The following is an 11,127-nucleotide window of genomic DNA, read 5'->3' on the forward strand; positions in this document are numbered from 1 at the left end:
GAAAATAAATGTTTCAGATCTGAAAGTCTGAAATCTTGACGAGAGATGGCGCTACGCCTAAATGATCGCCATTTTGGTTTGCGAATATCGCGCAAATAAAAACAATAAAATATTCCAGTCAAATTACTGTAACAAAGAATCTAAAACACAATATTACACATATATAGGTATGATTGTAGAGTTGTTGACCAGTTAGACGAAATAAACGTAATAGGACGTTGTCATCTCTCCCATAGGAGTAACAACTGTTTTGGGTCTAGCCTTACACATTCACATACTAAAATTTAACAAAATCGAATGAATTTAGATGGCCATTTTCATTTTTGCCAAAAAGTGGGCATGGCTCAAAAGTAGGTCGAGTGGCATGCTACAAAATAGGAAGATCAAATCTCTCCCATAGAAGTAACAACTGTATATTCAGTTTGAAACATGTGGGTCAAACTGTTCTTAAGTTATCCTTGACCGTAGGCAGACACTGAAATGCATAGTGAAATTGCCAAAGTCTACCTAATTTGCATAATAAAAAAAAAAATCAAAACCTGTGTGATATGTTTTGGGGCCAGTCCTCATTCATTCACATACCAGAAATTAGCAAAATCCATTAAACCTGAACTGACTTATAGCCATTTCCATTTTTGCCAAAAAGTGGACGTGGCTCGAATGTAGGTCGACTGGCGTGCTCCAAAATAGGACGTTCAACCCCCTCCCATAGGAGTAACAACTATATGCAATTTGAAACATGTGGGTCAAACGGTTCTTGAGTTATCGTTGACCGTAGCCAGATGTTGACGGACAGACGGACGGACGTACGACGGACGCACCCCATGGCAATAGCTCATCTTGACGATGTCAAGGCGAGCTAAAAATGGACACTCGATATGATGAAGGAGGAGCTCGAGAAAAAGAGAAGAGAAGAGAAGCTCAGAGGAAGCGCAACCACGCTGACATACTATAATCGAAAAGTATGCTGCAAAACAAACGGCCCTCTCCTTCGTTGGTCCAGCCCCTTGAAGATTAATCTTCTTTGAGGTTAAATAAGCACAACTGTAAACAATACGTGCACCGACTCTTGTCGGGAGTGCATCAATTCTGGCACCACCTGCAGGTTTTAAATTTAATCTCTCTTTGTCAAAAACTTACACCAGGCAGACAGAGGTTGCCTCCCTCTCTAATGAGTAAACACATGAGCATCTTCTTCCCGTCCATATACACGAAGTCTCTCGTGCCCTCTCTTCTTTTGAACCTGGGACAAACCGCACAGTTGTCAGTTTACGCTTAGCCTACTTCAGTATCAAGCTGACATTAATCACTGTAGAGAAGGAAGTAATACACAGATCCTATAGGCTATTCATAAACTGGCTTGCCTACTTCTGTTATACGTTATACGCAGATTCAAATGCATGCCTGAAAATGTACATGTATCTGAATGAATCTATCAGATGTATCAGATGTATATATATCTGAATGAATGCTATTTCTATCTTTGCAGATAACCATGGTCATTGTTAAATAAACAAGTGAGAAATAGACAGCGTTCTTATTTAATATCCGTGGAATATTGAGTGCATGAATAAAACTCATTGGGTACCTCATTACCTGGTAATTACCATATCCACCCGATGATTGGGTCCCCAGAAACACAGCACTCCTCTACCTCTCACACCTGTACGGCCCCATGGATTCCTGTTCAAAGGCAATAACAAAACAATAGTGAGAGGCTGAATTCTGAGATCTGTAACTTCCTTGTAGCTTGTTATTGATACGATACTCTACAGGTGGGAATGCCCTGGTAATAAAACATGCCATGGTGTCACCCTATATCAACGACACATACATAACATGAAGCGGCTAAGTGGTCCCGAAAACTATGTGTCAGTGTGAATGAAAAACTTTCTCTTGGAGAAAGTTGCAAACGAAATCTGCCTCGTGCCAACGCATAGCAATGAGCTCACATTCGTGTCTTGATGTCTGGCCCATCCCTAATCCTCCAATCTTATAGCAACTGCCAATAACCTTATCATTTCCCCCAATTTGGAGCTTCCCACACACTGCTTTCTCCTTGAATTTTCCCGCTCGGTGTTTCCCCCTCACCACTTTCCTCCTCGCCCCTTCCCACTCGCCCTTCCTCTTTGCCCCTTCCCGCTCGCTTCTTTCCCCTCACTCCTTTCCCTCGCCCTTCCCCCTCCCACCCTCGCCACTCCCCCTCGACCCTTCCCCCTTACCCCTCCCACCCTCGCCACTCCCCCTCGCCCTTCCCCTTCCTCCTCACCCTTCCCGCTCGCTCCTTCCCGCTCGGGATGCTTACCTGGGCAGTCCCATGACATCCACCTCGTATACACAGCGGCTTCCATCAGCGCTCACGATCCACGACTGTCGGTCGACGGTCACCCTGCGTCCGTTCACGCTCACCGACTCGATGGCATTCCACGCAAACGAGCGCGCGCTGTCGGCTACGACCAGCGAGCAGGAGTCGGAGTCGGAGTCGCTGTTCTCTTGTTCTACGATGGCGTCCACCTCCACGGCGCGATTGTGCTTCACTTCCTGTTCCCTGCGCAAATATACGTAATGCATAATTTTAATAAAATGCGCAAATACGGGGGAGGTACACAAAGACCCCCTATTAGCGTCGTTTCATGCAACGTTGTTTTGTTTTAATGTTATTGAGAAAAAATACCAATGTCACTGAGGCGTATATATTATGAGAATTAATCTATGTACTGAGTAAAATTTTACTCTTAATTTAACAATGGATGTTTGCTTAATTTATTCATATAAAAATGTTTGGAACTTAGGTTTACGTGCATTATCTTTGTTGGAAATGTGATCAGATCGCAGAGTGCTTGAGCGGTGTTCAGGAAGATAACTAAGAGAATTGGTGTTGTGTACACGTGCTACATTCTATACCCACGTACGGTGATAATACACATGGATCAGGTACTGTGAACAAACTGACGGAGCACATGTACTACGTACTATGCATATGTGTATGGACAGGGGTATTGTGCACATGTACTAGTACCCTACACATGTGCAGATAGGGCATTGTGTACATATACTATATTACATGTGCGTGTAAGTACAGGGTATTGTGTACAAGTTACCAGCAACAAGAAATATGTAAACGATAAATCTTGAATCTATATTCTGAGCACTTGTATCACTCTACCCAGATCTCGGCACTGTGTTTCTGCTGCAGCTTATACGAACACTCAGATAAATGATGCCTTTAAATGCTAATTCCTTACTCTATAATATCCGGGTCTACTAAAGAGCGTAGTTCATCTGAATAGGCAGAGGCAGGCTGGGAGAAGATGACTGGATCGTACAGAGAGTACTCGCTCTGCAAAAAAACAACCAAATGTTTTAATATATACATTAACCTACTTTTAATTAAGCACATAATTGGTAACATATCTAAGAATCATTACAGAAAAACTGCAGAACGGGCAGCTTGAATAGAATGCAGCGTATGTGCTTACGTTACCATATACCATATACTCCTGAGGTTGTAGGCAAAAACCTGAATATGGTTTGCATGAAATTAATCATAGCTGCTTGCACTGTGAGCAACATTTAACCACTGATCTGTTGACCATGACAAAAGTCCACGTTATAGGGTCAGGTTACACATGAGACATACGAGTGTGCGTGTGTCCATGCATGCTCCTGACCATGACATGACCTCAACCCTGATAACAGAAGGCCAATATATGTATATATATATATATATATATATCTATACATATATATATATATATATATGTATATATATATATATATATACATATATAAGGATTACTTACAGTCCATGGAACATATTTGTCGAGCACGGGATATTTGGGTAGATCCGTGAAGGGGTAGGGTGACTGTCGGGCAAGCACATGAACATCAAAGCCTCGTTTACCAACTATGCCGGCCACACCTGTAATGAGATACAACCTCCATCGATATGTCATCATAATAACCCTAATTACTGTTATTTCAGCAAGTATTTCACCGTGATCAATTTCATTCACGTGTGCGCATGTGTGTGTGTGCGTGCGTGTGTGTGTGTGTGTGTGTGTGTGTGTGTGTGTGTGTGTGCGTGTGCGTGCGCACGTGTGTGTTAAATTCATATAGCAACAATGATCAATTGAAACGTACACTGGACATTAGCTTGTAAAACTTTGCTATAAGGATAGCAGGCAATTCTTAATAATATACTCGGGATATCCCGGCACTGTGGTCTTATCCATGAAACTGCCACCAGATATAGTTTAGTGAAACAAACGGCCAACAGATGGCAGTGCACGCTGAGTTAATGTCCACCTTTCTGCTCCAATAGGTGATGTATGTTCTCGACATGCATTCTTCCATTGAAGACAGCTCTCTCAATCTCCACTAGCCTGTCCTTGACTCTACGCAGACTAGTCTTATGCATCTCTAGTAATTCCTCCAACACCGCGTTGCTGAAACAGGAGTGGCGATCGTTACTAGTACAGTAGTATAGATGATAGATAGGTGACACACACATGAAACTTTTACACAGGTTAGTAACAAGCTGTTTTTTTCGGACTGGTTCTCCAATGCAGTACAGATGATCATATTTTCGTATTTTCTCAATTTTGGTCATTCACTAGTAATCACCAAAGATACGAGAGTGCTCAGCAAAGAGTCGACTGATGGTCAGAGTAAAGGTCGGAGTGAAGGTTGTAGCAAACCGCAGCGTGAGAGAAAGTGAGGGTAGAGTAAGTAGAAGCCAGAAAAAAGTATCGGAGTGAAGACTGGAGTAAAGGTGGCAGTGGAAGTGGGGAAAAAAGCTGGAGTGAAGGTCAGAATGAATGTAGAAGTGAAGATCGGAGTAAAGGTCACTGTGGAAGTCACCCTGACAGTCGGAGTAAACGTATGAACGAGGATAAAGGTGAAGATCGGAGTAGAGATGGCAGTGGAAGCGAGAATAAGGGTTGGAGTGAAGGTCAGAATAAAGCTAGGAGTGGTTGAGAGGAGTAGTCTCACAACACTCCCCTATAAACACATGCCAGTACGAACACCAGCAAACACACCTTACGATTAGCAGCTTACAAAGCTCCCACATGAGACGTTTACGCTTATCAGGACGTACCTGGCATCCTTGTTGGTGGATGCGACCATCTTGCTTCCAGCCTCATCTTTCTTTAGCCAGCAACGATGAGCACACATCTTCCAGTAGCTATAACTCAGCGCTTCACGCCTTTGCAGCTCTTGCATTCCCTGCGATTTATAGCCACAGACAGACAGTTAATGTCACCATCACAGACACGAACGCGCAGGCGCACGCACACATGCACACAGACACATACTGCACGCACGCCCGCATGCACGCACGCACACACGCACACACACAGACACGTACCGTATGCATACATGCACGCTCAGACACACATCGTACACACGCATGTACACAGACACGCACTGCATGCACGCACACACGCATGCACACACACAAGCTGTTTAAATCTTAAGATTCTATAAAAAAAAACTGCGACGGCCGCACTAAATCAACACAACCCGCTAACCAACAATCACGACGAAACGTGCCGACAGGAAGTGCTTACGTGGGGAATGTCGGCCGCGCGACAGGTGCAGCAGAGCTTCCTGTAGATGAACTCTAGAGTCATCAGCACGTAGCTGATGACCGTGAACGGCGGCGGCAGACGCAGGCGGTTGGAGAAGTCGATGACGAGACTGTAGCGCTGGTAGAGCCAGATCTCGTCTGCTATCGGCTGGATCTTCTGGTTTGTGGAGCTGCAAGGGAAGAACATACAATAAAATATATATAATATAATATAATATATATTCTATTCTGCACGGAGATAAATCTCTACAAAGCAATGTACAGTGTTATGCTGGAGATGTTCCTAAGAGAGTATATGTTAGTACTCTGCAGGGACACAAGTCTCTCTACAAAGAAATGTACAGTGGTATGCTACAGATATTCCTAAGAGAATGTGCGAATATTTTGCTGGGATGAGTGTCTCTGTATATATAGAATCAGACATTTTTCAGAGTAGAATATTAATCTGCTGGTATGCAGGTCTCTCCATATATAGTAGGGCATGCCTCTCAAAATACGATAACACTCAGCAGAATTAGTCTCTCTCTCTCTCTGCTTAATCAGTTCGGTACTTCTCGCAGATGAGAAAAATGCACTAAATTGATGCTCTCCTCACAACAAATCAAATCTAATCTACAGATAGAAAACGCGATGATGACACAACTGACATTTAGACGAGTCAACAGAATATTCGGCCAACTACTCGCGTATGAACTTTTGACTCGAGAAGATACTTTTCACCCACCAATTGCAGACGATTAAATTCAGTATGTCTTAAACCCCGCGATGGTGGCAGCCTTAACCCAGCCCCTGCATTTACAGTTGAGAAGCGGCTGGTGTTAACGAGCACAACAAGTACCTGAACAGCGCAAACAGCAGAGTGACAAGGATCATCTTGCATATGATCAGGTAAGTGATGACTACAGCATACGACATGACTCCCGTGTGCGGGCAGGTATGGTCCGTGACTGCAACAGGAATAAAGAATGGATGAGACGCACGTACATACACTGTGAAACACGTGCACGCACATTCCCGTGGAGTTGCAAGATGGACACCCCAAGTCGATCGTAAAACATCTTTTAGCGCTGATAAAATTCTATGCACATCCCGCGAAGCTGCGTTTTTCTACAGGAGTGGGGAAAATGGATGAGACATACAGGTAGGTCCTGTTTTACGACAGGGTTGGGTTCCAGTAAAACAGGGTCGTAAAATGAAAAGACGTAAAACAAGAGCAAATTATAATGCAATTAAATGCTACCATCCCAACCACAATCACCATGAAAAACAAAAGAAGCGCATAATGCGTGTTTGGACTCACAGCCGCGTTGCTGCGATGTGTTACTGAGTTGCGATTTTTTTTGTTATTTATAAATTTTAAGGTAATTTTGAAAAGGTCGTTAATGTGAAAAGTCATAAAATGGACCATTATAAAATGGGACCTGCCTGTACCGTAAAACACGTGCATGCACATTCCCGTGGAATTGCAAGATTGAAAGCCCAAGTCGACCGTAAAACATCTTTTAACGCTAAGAGAATTCTATGCACATTCCGCAATTTAGCGTTTTTCTTCTAAAACCGTGATACAAATTTTAATGGCTCTACTTACACAAGCCCTGCACACATCTGTCTGGTCCGTACGACTCTGTCCTGGTGCACTGCTGACGACCTGCACAATAAAATCAAGCGATTATCAACTACATGACACAGAACCATCTACCGCTCATGGTACAATCAAAATTCCTAACGAGTAAACACACTGCATGCTATTCCTAATCCAACAAGGTCGAAGTTGCATCATGTGCGAAAGAAAAATTACGAATGAGGCATGCCTGGAGGCTCTCCCTCATTCACTCTTCCTTCTACGCAGGCCGTTGCCTCCACATCCACAGCTTCATCAGCTACTAGTTCACTCTACGAGACGTACTCGTGTAGTATGTCTCATCACGTACTATCCCGGTCTACACAGACCCACTGTACTCACCTTCGAGCTCACTGACCGGGGTTATGAAGAGGGAGAACCAGGCTCTGTGAAAGGCACTGCGGAACAGTTCTTCGTTGATGGGGAAGTCCGGGTAGATGACAGCGTGCATGACGACAGCTCCTCCGGCCATGAATATCAGGAAGACACGCATGAAGTCAAGGAAGTCGACGTAGACCTGCGCGAGAGCATCATACAGTGATTCGTGGGCCACTGCTCTGTGTGGATCACATCGAGTGGTAAGAATGAGCGTTGTTGTGCCAGTCGCTTGCACTACAAGCTTGATATCGACCCGTGCTATGGTACATAGTGTTGACGAATGCTACTACATCCACGTGTAGACGTGCCCATGTACATATACACATGTACAAACATGTGCGCACACACTCAAGCATGCTCAATCACAATTTGAACACCCACATGAAATGGATATGGATTTTAACCAATATCGACAATTTTGATATCAACAATTAAAAAATCATGTAATTTAATTCACAATGAATTAGGTACACAAGTGTATAATACAGTAATGTTATAATTGGGTATCCACAGTAAGAAATGTTCTCTGTGACAGGAAGAGTTACTCTCCTAACTTACCATGCGTCGAATGCGGACAAGCATGGGTCCCAGCGTCTGACTAATAGGTAGGTACGTTACTATCATGCGCATATAGAAGTACATGAGTCCTAGGCACATCACAACCTGCAGGGAAAGTGAAAATATACTGCCGGACAAAGCTATATTTTGTCATTCCGTGTTGACCTCGATCGGTCACTGGGCAATGACACGTAACCTTGCCTAAAATCCGACAACAGACTCAATTAAAGGACAGAGTCCACACGTGTGACAGAGCCACGTTACATTTTTCTCTCAAGCTGTACCGGATAAAGTCAGCACGCTGCTTCCACTGTTCTTGATTCACAGCACATTTAAGTGCTACACTCATTCGTTCATTCATGCATTCATGAATGATTGAACCCTGGTCATTCACATCCAAGGGCCCTTGTCAGCTACAAAATTAGTCTTAACATTAGTCTTAACATTAACTTTTTCTCATAGACTATAGACAGTAACATGGTAATTAAGTTTCTTACACGTGCATAGAGTTCCAGTCTGCAAGAAAAGGTTAGGACTAATATTTAAACTAGTTTTGTTTCTAACAAGGGGCTCTTGATGCTGTGACTACCAACAAACACCCGGAAGAACATACCTTCGCTGAGAACGGGTAGTGAAATCCAATCTCATCACTGAGTATTCGCAGAAGCAGGAAGGCGATGAGAAAAACGATGACACACACAATCTCTACAGACTTCAGGAACAGCGGTAATATCCTATACAGCTGAAATAACAACAACACAAGACCATGCAAATTCCCAACTGAATTCAGAATATCTTTTTTGTTGTTGACACAGTTCTTAGAGAATTTCAGCAAACTTGTTATTGCAAGCATCAACACCTACACAATCACATCTTACGGGACACGCATAAATTAGGTACAAATTTAAGCTACACTGAACAACATTACTGAGCAAATAGCTTCTATCCACACACTGACAGACATAGCAACAATACACTACATAAAATCAAAATGCCATTTTAATTAGTGCAGATGCCAGCACGTCTTAACCCAAGTAATTCTTAAATACAGTGCTGTTACCTGGCTCTACACTATACGTTACTAGAAGTGACCTATCACAGTACGACAAACATGGCCACCAAGAATGGTTCATATTCAACCAAATTCCCCACTCGGGTTCACACTGCTATATAACACACACTACTGAAGAAGTGACACGTCGCAGGATATCACACACTGCAAGGATGGTGGCTCTTATATACCCAGCAAAACACCACCCTAGTTCAGATAGACATACTACTACATTACACACACTACTACAGAAGTGATACGTTGCAGGATATCACACTCTCTTTGCAAGACTGGTGGCTCTTACCCAGCAAAACACCACCCTAGTTTACATAACCATACGACTGTACTACTACATTACACCCACTGCTAGCAGTAGCATTGATGTGACTCTATGAACAGGGGTGAGACGTTGCCAGCAACTCGCTTTCGGGCGACAGACCTTGTACTGCAGGTATGTGCGCCGAATGATCTCCATCAGGATGGTCAGTGTCCAGCCCCACACCGCTACGTCGATATAGAGGTCGCCACAGGTTGGCAGGATCACCGCATAGCTGAACAGTAGCAGGTAGAATACGTAGAACGTCTGCAAAGCACCGGCGCGACATGAAATGAGAGCTTAATTTAGATTATTACGTACTACATTAGTACATTAATTGAGATGTGGGCCGGGATCGTCACAAAACGCATGCACAACATATCTTCCTTAACAGTCAACCATTCTCTCTTCTTATCTTTGAAGAAGCCGTTGGCTTAATGTATTCACTGAATGTTACTACTGAAAATTTTGTTGACTGCCTTGGCTGTGAATATAGGTACGTCCTTACACCCGGTGTATGTCTGTTATGGAGATTAGGGGGGGGGGATTCATTTCACAGCTGCTTGTATATATAGGTGCTGACGCTATGACAGAACCTACCTGAAAGGTCCAGAATTTAGTCACAGGTGCTGACCATAACTTGTAGACTTTTCTCCAAAGTGGCAACCTTTGCTCACTTCTCTTTAACTTGTCCATGAAGTGGAACAGCGTCTTAAACAATAGAAACAGAACTCGCTACAACTCAGAACCTCAGCTGATGCACTCATGGAATGCAGCAACCAATTAGGGTTTTAAAACTAGTTACAAAACTAGTAACAAATTCTAGTCTGTCAAGCATTATGTAAGGAACTATTATCATTAAACATATGAATGCAAAATTAATGAGAGATACCTTTAGTAAATATTAAATGAAAGTGTCAATGACACTGTAGCTCACCACAAAAAAGGACACAAATGAGTGAGTAAGAAGAAGTCAGTTTTAATTGAGCAACCATCGACGTACATTATAGAAACGATTGCCATCTGTATATCGCAATAATAATTTATAAACCAAAATGAATCACAATTTGTGACCGTAGATGGCGCTATACCCGCTTTGTAGCGATGGCGCTTAAAATAAATAGGTTATGCTGCGTTCCGACATGTTTTGTAAATCTTTACTCTAATATAGACGTTTTATCGGCAGAGTGGAGAGGAAATACCAATTTTGCATTAAAGATATTGTCAATGAAATCTTGTAAAACGAACCAGACGAGTGTGACACCACAGACTGTTTGTGTTTATATAATATGCTATATAATTGCCAAACTCTACCTAATTTGCATAATTTTTTTTTTAAATATCAAAACCCCTAGCCCTTATTCATTCACATACCAAAAATGAGCAAAATCCGTTGAACCTGAACTGACTAATGGCAATTCCCATTTTTGCCAAAAAATTGCCGTGGCTCGAAAGTACGTCGACTGGCGTGCTTCAAAATAGGACGTTCCATATGAGAGCATAGCAGTAACAACTACACCCAATTTCAAACATGTGGGTCAAACGGTACCTGAGTTATCGTTGACCAAAACCAAAAATGTTGACGGACGGACGGACGGACGGACGGACGA

The 11,127-nt window shown here is 42.9% G+C and overlaps 1 protein-coding gene across 1 annotated transcript in view; it reads right to left on the reverse strand.

Annotated features, from left to right (window-relative positions):
- Positions 1-11,127, reverse strand: part of LOC106811238 (transient receptor potential cation channel subfamily M member 3-like) — a gene marked incomplete in the record, with an annotated part of 28,501 nt that overhangs the window by 552 nt on the left and 16,822 nt on the right. Inside the window, 14 exon segments of the mRNA XM_014814792.1 lie at positions 1,597-1,683; positions 2,306-2,548; positions 3,246-3,340; positions 3,804-3,922; positions 4,309-4,448; positions 5,102-5,229; positions 5,574-5,763; positions 6,432-6,540; positions 7,182-7,241; positions 7,557-7,731; positions 8,151-8,255; positions 8,764-8,892; positions 9,641-9,784; positions 10,118-10,228. Of these exon segments, the coding sequence (XP_014670278.1) occupies positions 1,597-1,683; positions 2,306-2,548; positions 3,246-3,340; positions 3,804-3,922; positions 4,309-4,448; positions 5,102-5,229; positions 5,574-5,763; positions 6,432-6,540; positions 7,182-7,241; positions 7,557-7,731; positions 8,151-8,255; positions 8,764-8,892; positions 9,641-9,784; positions 10,118-10,228 (1,835 nt within the window).

The sequence above is a fragment of the Priapulus caudatus genome, unplaced genomic scaffold (genome assembly GCF_000485595.1).
Source record: "Priapulus caudatus unplaced genomic scaffold, Priapulus_caudatus-5.0.1 Scaffold518, whole genome shotgun sequence".
NCBI classification, from domain to species: domain Eukaryota; kingdom Metazoa; phylum Priapulida; class Priapulimorpha; order Priapulimorphida; family Priapulidae; genus Priapulus; species Priapulus caudatus.